Source organism: Pteropus alecto, unplaced genomic scaffold (genome assembly GCF_000325575.1).
Source record: "Pteropus alecto unplaced genomic scaffold, ASM32557v1 scaffold166, whole genome shotgun sequence".
NCBI classification, from domain to species: Eukaryota; Metazoa; Chordata; class Mammalia; order Chiroptera; family Pteropodidae; genus Pteropus; species Pteropus alecto.
In genome coordinates this window covers 7,943,727-7,962,227 of record NW_006439757.1, presented here as the reverse complement: position 1 = coordinate 7,962,227, position 18,501 = coordinate 7,943,727, and the positions used below count along the sequence as shown (strand labels likewise).

At 33.4% G+C, this 18,501-nt stretch overlaps 1 protein-coding gene across 32 annotated transcripts in view; it reads left to right on the top strand.

Annotated features, from left to right (window-relative positions):
* The window catches only part of MARCH1 (membrane associated ring-CH-type finger 1), a 574,299-nt gene that overhangs the window by 329,104 nt on the left and 226,694 nt on the right, over positions 1 to 18,501 (top strand). For 2 of the 32 annotated variants that reach the window (XM_025050353.1, XM_025050356.1), the window contains 2 exons: positions 7,013 to 7,064; positions 9,249 to 9,397. The exons of 22 other annotated variants lie outside the window; for them this stretch is intronic. In XM_025050353.1, the coding sequence (XP_024906121.1) occupies positions 9,287 to 9,397 (111 nt within the window). In that variant the 5' untranslated portion in view covers positions 7,013 to 7,064; positions 9,249 to 9,286. Of the gene's footprint in view, positions 1 to 7,012; positions 7,065 to 9,228; positions 9,398 to 11,617; positions 11,732 to 18,501 lie in introns of those variants that run through there. 8 more of the 32 variants (XM_025050373.1, XM_025050364.1, XM_025050354.1 and 5 more) reach the window with 6 other exon arrangements.

Here is an 18,501-nt window from a genome sequence, read left to right as displayed (position 1 = left end):
TCTCCAAGCAGTCCTGGTTCGATTTATTGGAGAATAGTATTAGAAACCAAAATTTGGCCCCTAGGTATATTCATTGCTATTGGGGTGTTATTGCTTCTAGTCCCTCTCAACTGACAGATCAAGGATATATATGTATACGTTTATGTATATATTCATGAATATACACATATTTATAAATATTTCTATGTGTAATCATATGTGTCTATATTAAACTAAACATGAGTTCATACTGGTGTCTCCATCTCTAATTCCACATGGCATGTGCCTTCTCCCCTTGCTTTTCTGTAACCTCCCACTCCAACACTGAGAAACCTGGCCCTCGCTATCTGCCAACAACCTACTTAATTGTTCAGTTCCAGCATATGTGTATAGCTGTATCAGAATTGTTAAACCATACCTCCATGGGGAACAATTTCATTAACTAAAGCATAGTACCTAGCTATACAATATATATATATATTTTTTTGCTTTCATTTTATAGACTCCACTCATTTTTATAGTTATTTAGGTAGCACCTTTTCCCTCAACTCTTCAGTGAGATTGTTTCGTACGTTGGTAATGTGTGTAGATTCTATTTTTCAGATTGCATTTGGGAATTCCCCAACCTCTTAAATAAAATGTTTTAATTTGCACACATCTTAAAGTTTGCACTTTGTGCCATGAAGTTCTATAGGTTTTTGCAAATGTGTAGTCTAATGTATTCACCATTACAGTAGCAATTAGAATAGTTTCACTGCCTTATCACTGATCATTTTCCTGTTGCTACAGTTTTGCCTTTTCCAGAATGTCGTATAATTGGAGTCATACATAAACTAGCCCTTTTCAGACTGTCTTCTTTAACATAGCAATATACATTTAAGATTCATCTGTGCTTTTTATGGCTTAATAACTCATTTCTTTTATTTCTGAATAATCTATCATTATATGGATGTACCACAATTTCTTTATCTATTCACCTGGTGAAAGATATATTGGTTGCTTCCAATTTTGAGCAATTATGAGTAAAGCTACTGTAAATATTACAGGTTTTTGTGGAAACAGCATTTTCAAATCAGTTGGGTAAATAGCTACAAGAACAATTGCCATATTGTATGGGTAGACTAATGTTTATCTTTGTTAAAAACTACCAAATTATGTTCCAAAGTAGCTGTACTATTTTGCATTTCTACCAGCAGTATATGAGAATTCCTGTTGCTTCGCCTCCTTGCTGGCATCTGGTGTTATCAGTTTGTTAGGTTTGAGCCATTCTAATAGATGTGTAGTGGTATTTCATTGTTTTAATTTGCAATTCCCTAATGACATATGGTGATATCTGTCATATGCTTATTTGTCATCTGTATATCCTCCTGGTGAGGTGTCTGTTCAGATCGTTTGCCCATTTTTTTATTGTTTTTTTTTTTTTTTCTTAATTTTGAGTTCTAAGAGGGTTTTTTTTTTGTTTTTTAATTTTTTTTTTTTTTGTATATTTTGATACAAGTCCTTTATCTGATAGGCATTTTTCAAATATTTTCTTCTAGTCTGTGGCTTTGCTTTCCATTCTGTTAAAACTCTTTTACAGAATAGGAGTTTAAGAATTTAATAAATTCTAACTTAACAATTATTTTTCTTTCATGAATTGTAATTTTATTTTAGTATTTAACTCTTCATTGCTGAGAAAATCACACACATTTTCTCCTTTGTTTTCTTCCAGAAGTTTCATACTTTTGCATTCAAATTACATCTCCAATTCATTTTGAATAAATTTTTATTAAAAGCGTAAGGTTTTATTAATAGATATGATCTTTTTACATGTGGGTGTCCAGAACCATTTGTTGAAAATACTATTTTATTTTCTTTGAATTGCCTTTGCTGTTTTTTTTTCAATGATGAGTTGATTGTAATTCTATTTTTGGACTCTGTATTCTGTTCTGTTGTATCATATGTTTATTCTTTTGCCAGTACCATACTGACTAGGTTACTGAAATTTTATAGGAAATTTTGAAACTAGGTAGTGTGAGTCCTTCAGCTTTATACTTCACTATTGTGTTAGCTATTCTAGGTATATTTTGCCTTTTTATAGAAACTTTAGAATAAGTTTATCAATATATACAAAATGGCTTGCCGAGATTTTGAATGGGGATTGTGCTGAATCTATAGCTTAAGTTAGAAAGAATTGATGTCTTAACAATATTGAGTATTCCCATTCATGGACACAATATGTCTGTATTTATTTAGGTTTTCTCTAATTTTTAAAATCAAAATATTGTAATTTTCTATAAAGATACTGTATTCATTTCGTTAGAGTTACACCTAGATATTTCTTTTTGGGCTATTCAAGGTGATATTGCTTTCTCTATTTTCAGATTCCAATTGTTCATTGACAGTGTATAGGAAAGCAATTAACTTTTGTGTATTAACCTTGTGTCCTGCAAATATTTCTTCTGCTTTGTTATCTATTTTTTCTTCCAATTATGTATATTTTACATCTTTTTAAGTAATCCCACAATTCTTGGATGTTCTGCTCTTTTTTTTTCCATTCTATGTTCTCATTTGAGTTCAGTTGTGAAGTTTCTGTAGTTCTGTCTTCAAACTCAGTATACTTTGGGGGGGCATGTCCAGTCTACTAATGAGGCCATCAATGGCATTCTTTATTTCTGTTAGAATATTTTGATTTCTAGCATTTCATTTTGATTCTTTCTTAGAGTTCCCATTTCTCTGCTTACTTTACTTATCAGTTCTTGAATGTTGTCTACTTTTTCCATCATAGCTCTCAATATATTAATTCTAGATATCTTAAATTGCCTATCTGATAATTCCAATATCTGTGTCATATCTGAATCTGAGTCTGATGCTTTTTTATGACTCTTCAGATTGTTTTTTTATTGCTTTTTAGTATACTTTCTAATCGTTTTGGTTGAAGGCCACATATGATATATTAGTTTCTGTGTTATTTTGGCTAAAAATTGGGCTGTATTTAATGTTTGCTAGCTAGAGCTACTGGATACTTTGGATTCTTGTAGTGTCTTTGTGTTTGTCTTGTTGACTTTGAGCTTCCCTAGGTCAAAGAGAGTTTGTATCTGCAATTCTTTAGGATATAATCTGCTGTTATTATCCGGAAGCCCTATTGATATGACGGTGAGGTACAGTAGAGGGGAAGTATTTGATAATTTTGTGGTTAAATCTAAGTCTTTTGACAGGTCTGTGTTCCTGGGCTAGGGCCTTCACAAGTGTTTCTTAGCTTCCTTCTCCACCTTAGGTGAGGCAGGAAGGCTGAAAAGGCCTAGAGTAGGAGAAATGCCTTTCGTCCAGGTAGGTTAATATGACTGCTAAGATATTTTCCCTAGAGAATGGGTCTTTGTTATTTTTTGTGATGGTTACTCTTTCCTTCTTTCTATTAGTGCCACAATGGTATCTTGTTCAGCTTTTCATCATGAGATCTAGGTAAATTTCCTGGTGGAAAACCCAGGGCAGTGTGGGGCCCTCACTGAGAATGCAACCTCCAGGAAGTTCTCATTCTCAATCTAGTTCATATTGTGCCTCCAGTAATAACATCAAAATTACTGCGTTCTCTCCATGTATTCTGAAGTTGGCCATGTGTCTCTGTATTCGTATGTCTCTTTGTATTTTGGGGTGGCGGTTTGTCTCACAACCTCATACTGTGATGGTTCCAAGAAAAATCATGGATTTTCAGTTTGTTCGTCTTTATCTTTTTGTAAGGATAGCAGTGATAATTTCCTCTTTACATGTCATAGCTTAGAATGGAAGTCCCTCATATTTCATTTTTTATGTCTAAAATATTGGTCTAACATATGTGCTAAGTGTTGAGGTAGCACATTCAATTTTATCAAAAAGCTTTATAGTCATCACTAAAAAACAACTCTTCCATCTTTGGTGTGGGTATTTGTGTGTGACTTTCCCTTCATCTGCTGAGTCATTATTTCTCAGTATAGTAAGACTGGAGGAGTCACTGTTCTTAACAGTTTTCCAAAAGTTGCCTACCTGGAAGCTGCCCATTTCTCCTGTTTCTAACAGTCTTTAGTGTTACGGCTCCTGTCGCTACCAAAACTATCTCTTCAAAAAACTTCTCTCTCTACACTGTCTCAACAGAGGAGGGATTGAGAGCCCTACTGCTTTTCATTGTGCCATTTCTTCATTTATCATTGGACTTCCTCCCACGGCTAGAGTAACTTATAAGACTTCATGAAAAGATTGGTGCTTCTAAAAGGAATTGCGAAGCAGAGAGAGAATTTTTAGAAAGAAAACTATACTAAATATATCTTTCCTATAGTCCAAACAACAACATTGAAGAATTTAAATCTTCACTATGAGTCGCCTTATGGTTGTTCCCATTTCCAGACTTTACTCAAAGAAGAACTCTTCTTTTACCATTCATTTTATTATCAATTATTTATTAGGTATTATGTCAGTGTTCCACATCCTAGAATACAACAATGAACCTCTTTGTCCATTTGAGAAACCTCACATCCTACTCATAGAAATCAGAAGGACCCCAGGACACATCTCCATTTCATAGCAGTAAATTTAACAACTATAGTTATCTTGTCTAGAGACTGTCTGGTCTAAAGACTTTCAAAATTCATCTCCAGCAGGTAGTTGTTTGGTAGTATTTCTCACTCCAATGCATTAAAAATAATTCTTAGTTGTGTGGGAACATTTCCAAACATCCCCATAGAATTCCATAGTACCGGTTGGAGTGAGTTTTAGGCATGCATGTTATAATTTTCTGAGTATCTAGGGAGTACTACACACACACACACACACACACACACACACACACACGCACGCACGCACACCTTCAGGAAACATCAATTCTAAGAGATAAGCACTTAAATGAGGAAGGGAAGCATATTCCTAACTGTCTTTTCCTTCTCTTATTTGCAGGTTGTTTCTTTCATAATGGAGTTTGCACTGCATTATTATTCTGGGGAAAGAAAGTATTCAGTAGTTGAGACATATTTCTTAGTGACACTAAGCTATATAGAGAGCCACATCTCAAATTTTCAAGTGAAACATCTTTCAGATTTTTAGACAAGGACTATTCTTAAGACTCAATTTTAAGTATGGTTGTCTGCATGAGTGGAGGTGTGTGGGGAGCTTTCTCAAGTATATGTATGTGGTAACGAAAGAGAGCATTTGGCCAGGCCTTTAACTGTACTGGATATGATGCAGAGTGAGCAAATTTTAGGAAGGAAATAGTTGAGGAGGTAGAGACGCAAGATGGAAGCAGGCGACTGCATTTTTTTTCTGTGAGGAGAACAAGGTTTTATTTTAAGATTAAATTACATTAGACTTGGGTACAATAAGGTAAGTATAATAAGCTTTACTTGGAGAAATCAGCCAGACTTTCCTTCTGCCAGGTTTGCACAGCTCCAGGCACACCATTCACAAGGTGTTTTATATGAAGAACATTTTTTGGAACACAGAGCTATTTACCTAGATTACATTGTGGATGATGCCCCTGGAACTGTGCAACACAGCTGGTAGTGGCAGAAGGTTCGGAATAGTAATAATTATAATTTTCATGGAAATTATTTGTAATTTTATTTTCTTTGCAGAGTCATCTAAAATCAACCTTTCCTTTAGCTGATACTAAGCCAAACATCTTTTCTCAAAGTTTTCATAATACTCATCGCACTGCTGTCAAAGTTTGTCTACTTGTCAGTCTCCCCTGTGAAGTCTGAGCTCTGGATCTCTTTACTCTCTGTACCAGTAGTTCCAAGCACAGTGTCTGGCACAAAGGAAGTGTTCAGTGTTCTGAATTAAAAGTAAATTATCCTCCATGAGATATACCCAATTGCTTTACAATTTTTTTCTTCCTAATTTTAATTTGTTGTCAATTTAGTTCACAGAGAATGCTCTGTGCTCCTATTTATTAAATTAAATATCTGCTTGAAGTAGCATATTAAAAATTAAGCTTAGTTAAATCTCAATTTCCTGTGATCATTAAATAAGTTGCTCATTGCTGCATCACATATTAGCTTGGTTCAATGGTTAGATAGCAATTAACATGAATGCTTAATGACCACTTTCCTCTTCTGATATAATGCTAATGATACTCACAGTTTAAAGCGCTTTAGGGTTAATTATAAATGCTCATAATTTGCCTACCCTTCTGACTGACAGTACATTCTTACACGTAAGAATATGATGAGTACTCCAGACCTGTGTCAGAAGTATGCTCGTCTGCAGAGACTCAGCAATCAACATTATTAACCCTTCAGTTATCTTAAATCACCTAAACTATTTCTTTTTTTCTTTTTTTTTATAGTTGCTCCCTCTCCTTTATTTTTTTAAAATTTATTATGGTAACATCTATTAACAAAATCAAATAAGTTTCAAGTATACAATTCAACAGTAAGTAATATATATATATATTATTGCATTGTGTGTTCACCGCCCATAGTTAGATTTCTTTCTGGACTATTTCTTGCTTCTTTACTTTATCATCAATGATGCAAAAAAGCTTTCTTTGAAATGTGACCTAAACTCTATGTGTTCTGTGATAACAGAAAACAAGATAATGTCTTGAGCAACTATCACAGTTTCTTACTAAAAGGAATTTACAGGATGAGGCAGCAGATCTCTCTTTTTTCCCTTCCTCTGTCTTTTTTAATTTGCCTACACCCATAATACTTCTTTTGAGGCCATTTAAGCATTGGTTTCTTCTAGATATAATTCTTTGATTTTAAGGTAGCCGGTAAAGTCTGTGGTTTAATATTATATAGAGCAAGTTAATAAACAAAATTTCATTAAATAAAATTTCTCTTTTATAATATGATGTGAATGTCCAGATGTAGTAATGTAATCATCATAGGCCTTTTTTATACTCTCATATATTCTTCATTCATGTAATAAAAGCCGAAGTGAAGCTCTGTAGAATCACCTTATCATTTCACACATTTAACTTTCTTTGTACATATTCCTGTAAATATGTCTTAAGTAAAATTGTAAGCTTTTCAGTCTTAAAGGCCATAGCTTTATATTGTGTTTCTTTTCTGTTTTCCCACAACAGAATACAGTAACCATGGTGAACATTCAGTGATCATTATGAACACATTATTTAGGTAAAAACAGTATGTATTTTAACTTGTTGAATGATTTAGCATACTTAAACATTCTAGAATTAAGATAATAACTGTTACATGCAAAACAGAACTAGAATACAGTTGACATTTTATTATCTTACTTCAGCAGGCAGGTATAGTCAAAATTTTAATAGCTGTTGCCATGATGACTTGTTGTTAGCAATTCAACAAAACAATTCAAAGAGGTGGTTTGCAGAAGCCAACTTCAGGGAAGACATCTAAGATCAAGAGGAGCAGGCAGTCACCTTGGAGTTGAGCAAATAAATTGACAAATTAAAAAATTTGTGAGCCAGAAAGACCCTATTTGTTCTTGGATTTAAAAATTCTCCTAAATATTGCACTGAATCCAACACAAATCAAAAATGAAAGTAATCTTCATCTATGACTCTTCCATACATACTTCAATACCAGTAATATAGTAGGGGCTCAATAAATACTTATGGGTTAATTTCGACTGAATAAGGAGAAACATAGCTGTGCCCACCACCACTAGCACAAAAGCATGCTGCAAATGAAATTAAACTGTTTTATTTAATCTCAGAAACTGAATGAGAAGTAAGAAGTCGGCTGCCTTTAAAAACATATCCCAAAATGGGTACTGATGATATAATTTTGTGGGCCATTTGATTATGCTTTTTATTCATGTATTAATTCAACGTTTTATTATAAGTACTAAAGTGATATTTAATTACAGAGTTAAAATATTTAAGCAAATAAATGGGAAATGACTTAGCAAGTAGAACCATTTGTTTATACTTGATTAAACTGTTTTGGTCATTCTGTATCATTGCACTCCTTGCCTTTGAATAAAGATACTAATTCTCATTTACTCGTAGCACACTTCAAGAAATGTAATTTAAACTGATGAGTGCAAATTAGTTGGATATGCAGATTTTGTATAACATAGATAAGAATTTTCAATAAAACCTCAAGCAATGTGTTTGAAAGGGCAAGCTTTAATAATTTGTTGCTTGTTCAAACAATTGTTTTAAAGCACCCTCACCATTTCCTTGTATCTCAAATGAAGGATTCACTTATATTAGATTGCTAATCTTATTAAGAAATCCATTCCATTGAGTATCTTAGACTTAGTTTTTATAAAAGTTTTTTTAAATAACTTCCTTATTTACATTGTTCAAGTCCATTTATCTTGAATATTTTGTCATTTAAGGTAATAACTCATCAATCTGTTAGCGCAACCTTTCTTTATGTTACTTTTCTTAGTGCTATGAAATGTGCTATTTTGAATCCCTGAGATGTTATAAACCACCAGATTGCTAATTGCTTTGGATGCTGTGAAAAATAATTACTCCACATTATTTTTGATATTTAATTGACAGTGTAATGCATTTAACTAAAGACCTGCAATAAACTATTTCTAATTACTGAGGGTGGTGGAGTAGAAAAGTAGGCTTTAAAACTTTAAAATGGAGAATATGTTTTCTCCATTATGTTAAAAGTCATTGTTGATATAATTTTTCAAAGACAAAAAGTCCCTCAAATGGGAAGTTTGGAAACCTACAAAGAATTGTGGAATATTTTTACTCATGAGATAGTAAGGAGATTTTTTTCAAACTATTATTTTTTAATAGATTATACTGATGACAGATGTCCTATATTAAATTTACCATGCTGACCCTAAAATTTATCCTTCTTTACTTGGCAAACTACTTTATAAGGGAGATAATCATTCCATTGCTAGAATGCGTAATCTTTGTCACTGGCCTATGTTCAATTTATTCTCCATCTGTAGGGCATTCAGCTGAAAACCTTTGACAAATTTTAGATGTCACAGAGATATGTAGCTATATATCAGCATCTGGGTCTGTTCTTGGCTCCCAAGTTAAAAACTTCATGTCATAAACTGATCCCTGAAAATAACACCTAGTACTCGATGCAAGGTATTCCCAGTCTAGAGTATCACAAATTGGCATATAAAAGATGTTAGGTTCTTTGAATAGTTGTGTGCTGCTTTCATTTTCCCATGGCTCTGGTATACTATTAATAACCAGAATATTCTTTTCCTCCCTGTAACCTCTGGTTAAACTAAAATGTCTCTATTGGTATTTCGTAAATTGCTTATTTAATTTCAATTATGTACATTTTCCAAAAATAGACAACTAAAATAAGTAACCTGTTTCAGGGAATGTAAATTATTTTCAGAATTTCAGAAATTGAAAAGGGATAAGAGGAAGGAGAAAATGCTGGGCTGGTGTGAAGCGATAGCCCGTAACCCTCACAGAATCCCTCACAACACGCGAACACCTGAGATCTCAGGGGATTTGGCTGATGCCTCACAAACCTCCACACTGGTGAGTGAAAAGTTATTTTACCTCAAAATAGCTTGTATGTAAATGAAATGCTAAGGAAATGGGAAGAGAGATGACTTTCTGAATAAACATTCTTGTTTACAATAGTATTTGCATTTGTGTTATATTGTTCCTATAGATTCCGTTTAGTTAATGGATAGTAATAGAAATATCTTAATGTCATATGATATTAGAGTTTAATTTAGATTAAACAAGAATTTCTTTCTCTTTTTCTTTCTTTGTTCTTCCATTATCTTACGGACCTTTAAGAGATATTTAAAGTTCATATCTTGCATTCTATATTTGTTTAATGGAATCAGTGGAGCAAAGAGAAAGTACAGAGCTATTCAAAAACAATGAAAAATCAGAATCATACATTTTGTATATTTTAATATATATTTATTTATTTAAATTAGTTTCAAATATTTAATATATATTTTTAAATATCTGAAAAGATTCAAAAATTATAATTTTTATATAAAATTATAAATTAAACAATTGCAAAAATAATTTGAAGACAAGCCAGTAACATACTCTTTTATGTTTTGTTTTCTGCTTTAAGTTCAGATGCTCAGCTTTAGCTAACCATTATCTCCCAGTGATTAGGAAAAGAGAACTCATTAGCAAACAAGTTTTATATGCTCTTCATTTAGATTTTGGTTGCAACATTCTTCGATTCTATTTAAAGAAGGAAAATTCCATTTAATCTGTTTTATTTTGACATACCAGATATATTTTAATTATTGTTTTAGCGTTTTATAAGAATGCGAGCATTTTCATTAGCCTGATTTTATTAGTTGATGAATATATAATCAAACAGGAGCAAATATTTTATTTGTTTTTTTTTACTTTTGAGTTATTTAATAATTTTTATTATTTTACATAGAAATAATGATCTTGAACAAATATTAGTGAATGACTATAAAGAGAAATCATCTGAAGGGATAGGCTCTCAGTTGACAAAACATTGAAGTGGGAATCCCGCTTAAGTTTCATCATCTGAGATGGTGGGGAGAGGGCTGAGGGTATGAGTAATGTGTGCAACTCGAGTGTGTAGTCAAAGTTCTACAGAATAGATTCTTTGAAATTATCATCTGCACCATTTCATCTCACTTCGACGTGATCTTTTTTTTGTAAAGTATCATTTTAAATAAAACGGCTTGGCATGAGTTAACACCATATGTTACACAGTATGTATTCATAAAACTAGACTTGTCTGGTATCATGAAGTAGCTAAAATTTCTTAAACAAAACAATTGCCTCTGTGCTTTCATTAGAGTGGCTTTAGTGCCTAATTCCTATTTCATAGAACCATAGATCAAAACCATAAAAAATCTTAAGCAAACATTTGGCCCGGCTTTCTCTTATAACTGGGAAATCTAATATTAGCCTCATTTTACCAATGTGTAAAAACCGTGGCCCAGAGAAATTAATTGGCTTTACAAGTGTCACTTAGCCAGTAAATGTTAAAAGGATTACTAGAAGCTAGACTTCTCAAGGCAAAGCTTTTTCTACTCTACCATACTATCTCACTTTCATGATGATATTTTCTTCTCATTAGAATACTTTTAGTAGAAAGAAAAAGACGTTAAGTTACCAATTAAATTAAATCCAGTAATTAATTTATTGAAATCTAATGCTGTATTGGGGGATAAACTCCAGCCATTGTAACATAACCAAAAATCTCAGTTTCCTAACATAAAAAATCAAGTATTTTTTTCTTATGTTGTAGCCCACGTGTGCTAGGCAGCTCTCCTGGGAGGTTCACTGTCAATTGATGAGTCAAAGATACAAATTTCTTTCAGCTTTTTTATGCTATCTTAAGCACATGGACTCTTAAAACACTGAGGAAAAGGAAGAGACTACATGGGCCATTGTGCATGGACTGTTATGGAACAGCCTTGAATGTGTGGACATGCTTCCATTGGCCCCATCTGAACTGTAAGGGAGTCTGATAAATGTTAGAAAGCTATGTGGCTAGGAAAGCAGATGGAATTAGTGAGCATTTAGCCTATCTCTGCCACAGTCTACCTTTCTAGACTCCAAATATCCATGTCATATTTCCCCTCTATCTTGAAAAAGAATTATTACATGCCAAAAGATAACTAAAAATTCTTTCAGACACTAAATTCAGCTCAAGTCCATGATCTCTGATTATTCATTGTCCTTATCAAATAATAATGATGATGAACCACGTATGAATAAATTATCTTTATTTTGCAGCATGCTCCCAACACACATTTATACCCAGTATACTGGTAAGGAGTAGGACGAGGGAAACACAAGAAACTCTCATGCTTGGAAAGAGAAAGAATCAGATACACTTGGAAATCAGAGGTAAAATCCTACTGGATAGATATCATAAAGACTTCCCAATCAAAAGATCAGGGAGGATCCTGGAATAGACTTTCTCCATCTTCCTGTCCATGGTTCTTTCTAGCCCCTGGGATGATCTTCCTTTTCTATTATTCTCCTTGTCTACATTTGAAGTGCCTGTTGAGGGTTGTAGAGCCTTAAATATTTTTCCTGTTTGGGAAAAATTAAAAGACCAAGAGATGTTTTAAGTTTTAAATATTCTAAGGCTCATATTTCTGGGATCATGGTATTTTACTACTACAATCCTCTGAAATACTTAAAGGGTTCTGATCTGCTTGCCTCCTGACAGTCCATGTGCCTACGAAACTACTTTATTGTATGTCTTTGACTTCCTCTTCTCCCATGTCTCTCTCACAAGATGATATTGTGAAAAATAGGTGGGAGGACCATGTCCTCAACCTGATTTTTACCAGAGTTACTTTGTTCAACTGAGAAGTTTTATTTCAGTTCTAAATTTCGCATTTGCCTTGAGTTACTTTTTAAGTTTATTAACTTTATTTATAAAGTTCATTAACATTATTAACTATTAATTAGGTTTTTAAATTAAGTTTATTAATTTTATTGTTTTATTTTAACTCTAAATCTCATATTTGCCTTGAGTCACTTTATTCAAATGTGAATTTTTATTGGATGTTTATTCCTCAGCACCTGCATCAGTGTCATGTCTCACCACTTGGGGTTAACTTTAGAAGAAGCCAGACATTTTGTCCAATCAGCTCTGACACTTTTGGATTCTCGCTGTTCTGGGTCAGATCTGCTTTCACAGAAGCTAATTAGTTTCTGAGCTCATGTTTCTCTGGTAACACTTTACTGAGTATAGCCAGCAATAGTCAACATACATTATTAAGTTTTGTTTTTCAATCTATTTTAAGTGTTGTGACCCAGCAGTCCCACTGACTGTTTCTCAAATTACTGTTTCTCAAGTTAATTCAGACAGCAATTTTACCAAGAGTTTTGCCAAAACATCGTGCAGATAGAAGATGGCCGTCTAGCTTTGAAATCCATTTCCTTGCTACCCATTGTCCAGCTGTTAAGCAGATGCCACATGCTTTAGATTTTGTTATGGTAGCACAGCTACAAATTGCTGGATTTGAATCGTTATAAAAGTTGGGGTACACTCAGGAAAGCAGAAAACAGTAATTTTAACAGAAAACATAGTATAAAAAAATTAATCTGGTATTGGAAGACCAAAAAAGAAACAAGAGAGTACACAGGTTTAGTAACTGCTAGAGGTAACAAGTGTCCACACAGAAGAGTAGCATAGGGAGGAGGCTGGAGTTATTTGAACCTAGAGGCTGAAGGAGAGGCCCCTGAACTGCACCCCAGACTGAGGAGGGATGCTTCTCAGCGGCTTCAGAAAGCTCCGAAGTTCAGAGGAGGGACCGTGAAGATCTAGGACGCAGACCATGAAGGAGATACACTTCTTAATTTTATGTATCCAGGTGGGAGGAAGGGGATGGTGCAGTAAAGATAGTTCGAGGAGTGTGGAGGGGGGGAAATGTAGAAACTGGGCCCAACTTTAATTGCTGACCTAAAATTTTGCTGGAATGACACTAACAAACTGAGGGTGAGCAATAAGAAGCAAGTCAAGTCCTTTCTCTCTCCTCCCATATTCTCATTTCCTTTAGCACTAATGTTGGCTGAACCTTACCAAGAGGTAAATGTCAAAGGAGAAATCTGGTTCGAAGGCTCCCAGCTCCAGCATCTTAAAGTAGAACACAGAAGAATGGCTTTAGAACTGTGATATTTGCTTAGTAATCAGTATGAAAATTAAGAATAGGAACTCTAACAAATAAACTCAGATTTCAAAGGCTTAATAAGATGAGGGTTTGCTTTTGTTAATGCCTTTGACAATACCGGACATCTGACAATGAATGACGGGATCCCTGCTCCTCCCATCTCATTCGGCTACTATCTTGAACACAGGGCCTCTGAGTCTAGCAGATGAGGGAAAGAACATGAGTGAGTGATAATGGAGATACCTGATTAGGTTTGGAAGTGATATCTATCACTAATACCCTGGTACCATTGGCTGGAAACCAGTGACGTACCCCAGTGGACCCCAGTATGTCTGTCAGAATGATGAGAAATAAAACCTTTCTGTATGACCAGAATAAGGACATTGAGAGCATATAGCCATCCTCTGTCACAAATGCATTTCTTCTTTGAGAGGTAGCGTTTTGTCTTACATTTCCGTTTCATATACCCATGCTTCTATTATTCCCCTGCTGTCATCCAGAGCATGTGAGGCTTTCCTGTACACTTCATACCCCATCTAAAGATGGTGATGAAAAGGTGAAGGAGAAGGAAGATGACTGATTAATATATGCCAGGAGCTTTCCTATGCATTTAACACATATTCTCATTCCTAATAGTCAGAAGAATCCAGTAAGTATGATCAATATCCCTATTTTATGGATAAGGAAACTGAGGCATAGAGAAATTTAAAAACAAGCCCAAAGTGGCTTAGGTAATACCTGGTGAAGCTGGGATTCTAGCAGTCCTAGGAGTCTAAATCTAGGGGGCCATTCTATTGTGTCTCTTTCAGGTTGGGGGGCAGGCAGGGAACAGTCATTGTTTGAATAGTATACATTAAGCTAAACATAAAGATTGTAAATGAGATAGTAATACATTATAGTGTGGCATAAAGACAAATAGGGTATTTTATTTATACTCTCATGATTATATATCTGTTAGATTATTATCTGCTCTGCATTGACTGACATAAATATAGCCAATTCCATAGCCATTTTCACCATCACATCTTCAATAACTAATGTAATTGAAAAGAATAGTTTTTTTAATCTATAAGGTAATTCAAATTACCTGATTCTTAAATTTACAGAATATTTATTTAGCTTAAAATCTTTCAAACTGAATGAGAACATTAAGTGGTTTGAGAATTATACTTATTAAGCCCCTTGTATGACAAGCAAGGAAGAAACGTCTCTTTTAAATTTATTGTAACACGAGTTTACATGTTAAAAACAAAAACAAAGCACCTTATACCAACTGCAGCATTAAACAATTTCCTGAATGAAATTAGTGTTTCAATATTAAATTTAAAATGAAAGCGAAGGAGATCATAAGAATCAAAAATAAGAAAGTGAAAGCTTTTTATGAGGAATAGAGTTGAAAAAAAATCAGTTGAACTCAAAACAGGGAGATCAGAAAATCTCATTTTAGGTAGTCATCAAAGGCTCCAGAGAAAATTACTTTCTTATAATCAATAGTGATTCTTTGAGTCTATAAAGAGACTACAGTTGTGTCACTGTGAGTGTTTGATAAGGTGATTTGCCACATCCAAACATGTATTCATCAGCTCAGCACATTTTCCCTCCCTCTGTGTACATGGTCTGTGTTGAGTGCTTGCTGCTCTAGAAAAGACTGAAAAGGAGAGACTAGGTAAGAAAGCTTTCAAGAAGTATGTAATGCCTGTATATATAACTCAAATGAAAAATGGTTTGTAATATATACATATTCATAAAGCTTTATAATTGTCAAAGCAGTCTTTGTATCCATTGTTTCATTATAGCTCACAACCATACTGAGATGTATATAATACAAACTTAATTATCTAAATGATAATGAAATAAATGTGTTAAAGTAATTCACTCCAAATCATAAGGACCCAGGTCTTCTAATTTCTAGGTTATTTATGTACCATACCCATTATGTAAAGTGATTCTAACGTTTACAAACTACAAGTAAAAATACTATAACTCAAAAAGTTAAATAACTCCCCTGAACAATTAAGAAGGAAAAATTGATGAGCCGGGTTTCTGTCTGGTTTTAAATTTAAAGATTTTTCCAATTTGCTATAAACTCTCTCTAGGAACAAATCATAACTTATTGGTAATACCTGGCTGCTGGATAAAGTACCTCCTTACACAGTCTGATAAATATTTATTAGTAAAACAAGCAGCTAAAAGGATTCATGTTTAATTGTGTCATAATCTTTTATTTTCCAAAACAAAAGAGTTGTGTTGAAGGTTAAAGTTCTGTATTTATTAAGCTTATGAAAAACAGAAATGAAAACGGTGTGCTTTTATTTTGACTTCTTTTAGAAGAGTGTAGGTGGATTATGTGTTTTAATTGAAGAATCATAACAGTATTAGCTTTTTTGTTCTCATTGCTCATAAGCTGTACTGTTATTCCTTTTGTACTATATTAAATATAATACACCCCACTTAGACATTTGTGTAATATAGAAGAAATCAGGTCCTGATGAACTTGAGATTTTTTTCACCTAGAATCCCATTCTTTATGATTTAATGAACACTGGTATCCCTCGGATATCATACAGAAAATAAATAAATGCATAGAATTTATACAACTTTAATTAATTAAACTGATCTTACCAGTTAAAAGAACAATAGTATCACAAAAGAGCAAAATTTGATGAAAACCTAAAAGAAAGTTAAGTAGAGCTTTTGCTAAAGACAGATCAATGTAACATATTTCTCCTTATTCTATGCCAACACTTGTAAAAGTGAGGTGGAATGGATATTATTTGCTTTTGGAAATAGCCTTTTATCCAAGTCTAGTAGGTTAAAGTATTTCGCTTTAAAAATTAGCAAAATATTTTAAACTACTTGCCTTCCGTTCGTAACCTTCAGCAGTGATATTGGTTGAATTGATTAGAGCACAGCATATTGAATCGAATATATAATATTTAATCAACAACTTGGAATGAAGAATTACATCCTTTTGATCAATGACTATAACATTTGATCCTAGTCAACTGTCTTTATGCATGGATATTAACAAAACTGAGGGAGAAAGTAATCTGCTTCATAAGTTAGTAATATGGAGATGTTGTTTATTATATAAATTAAGAAGATGTCATGGGGACTACATGTGTATTTTTAAGGAATCTAGATTATGTGCTTAATAGTTCTTTCTCTAAACCTTTTCTTCACTCAAGACTTGCATATCTACCAAAACAGCCTTTCTCCTAATTGCTTGTAATATTGCACTGACTATACCTCACCCATTCACTCTCTATGCCAACTTTGATTTTCTTTCATAAACTTACATTAATCTGAAAATGTTTATATAAATATGAATGCATATTGGTTTATTTTCAGTTTTTCTACACTAGGATATAAGATGAAAAAGGGGAGATCTGTCTTTGGTGTTTGGAACATAAGAGAAACAATACAATTTGTGGAGTAGGTTAACAATTTGAGCAGAGAGCATTTACTGAGCAAAAGTGAGATTTTTTTTTTGTTTATAAAGCTCTACTAAGTACAATATCTCATATATTAAACCCCCTCTTCTTATTAGAAATGCCATAAAATATGGAAGAACTATTCTTACAGGTATGAGGTGGTATCTGATTATTTTTTTTAAGAATTTGCATTTCATTAGTGAAGTTGAGCATCTTTTCATATATCTGTGGACCGTTTGTATGTCATCTTGGGAGAAGCAACTGTTTAGGTCTTCTGCCCATTTTTTAATTGAATTGTTTTTTTTTTAATTGTTGAGTTAAATGAGTTCTTTATATATTTTGAATATTAGCCCTTTATTGGAGGCATTGTATACAAATATCTTCACCCATTCAGAAGGTTACTTCTGTTTTGTTGATGGTTTCTTTTGCTATACAGAAGCTTTTTAGTTTGATATAGTCCCATTCATTTGTTTTTGCTTTTACTTGACTTGCCTTTGAGGTCAAATTCATAAAATCTTCTCTAAAACCAAAAATAGCTATTATCAGCAAGACAAGTCATAGCAAGTGTTGGAGAGGTTGTGGGGAAAAGGAACCCTCATACACTGCTATTGGGACTGCAAATTGGTCCAGCCACTATGGAAAACAGTATGGAGGTTTCTCAAAAAATTAAAAAATAGAATTACTGTATGACTTTAAAAAATAGAATTACTGTATGACTCTAAAATTAAAAAATAGAATTACTATATGACTCTAAAAAATAGAATTACTGTATCCCTCTTCTGGATACCTACCCCCAACATCTGAAAATGTTTATCCATAAAGATAAATGCACCCCTCTGTTCATTGCAGCATTATTCATGGTGGCTAAGATATGGAGACAACCAAAATTGTCCTATGGTAAGATGATTGGATAAAGATGTGGCACATATATACAATGGAATATCACTCAGCCATAAGAGAAGATGAAATATTGCCATTTGTGACAACTAGAATAGATCCTGAGATGATCATGCTAAGTGAAATAAGTCAGAAAGAAAAAGTTGAGAACTATATGTGGAATGTAAAAAGAACAAGACAAACAAAGCACTCCTAGACACAGAGAACAGTTTAGTGGTTACCAGAAGGAAAGTGGGGATAGTAGAGGTAGTTAAGGGCATAGGCGGTCAAATATATGATGACAGATGATTTGACTTTGGGTGTGAACACACAATGCAATATACAGATGATATATTAATGAATCGTACTTGCAGCCTATATAATTTTATTAACCAATGTCACCCCAATAAATTAAATGAAAAAGTATGGAAGAATGAATCTTAAAAATCACACCATTCTGAGATGATTTCTGTAACTAAAATACAGAGTTAAAGTTTTAGAAACTAAGATTATGATTATAAAAAGTACGTTCTGTTGTGATAATATAATTCTGCCTTTGATAGTAATTTAAAGTATTGCAGATAATCTTCTCAATGCAGAAGACAATTAAACATAAATTTGTTCTTATTAATAAATCACATTTACCAATTGCTATTTACCAGCGTCATCTCCCTCACTCTTT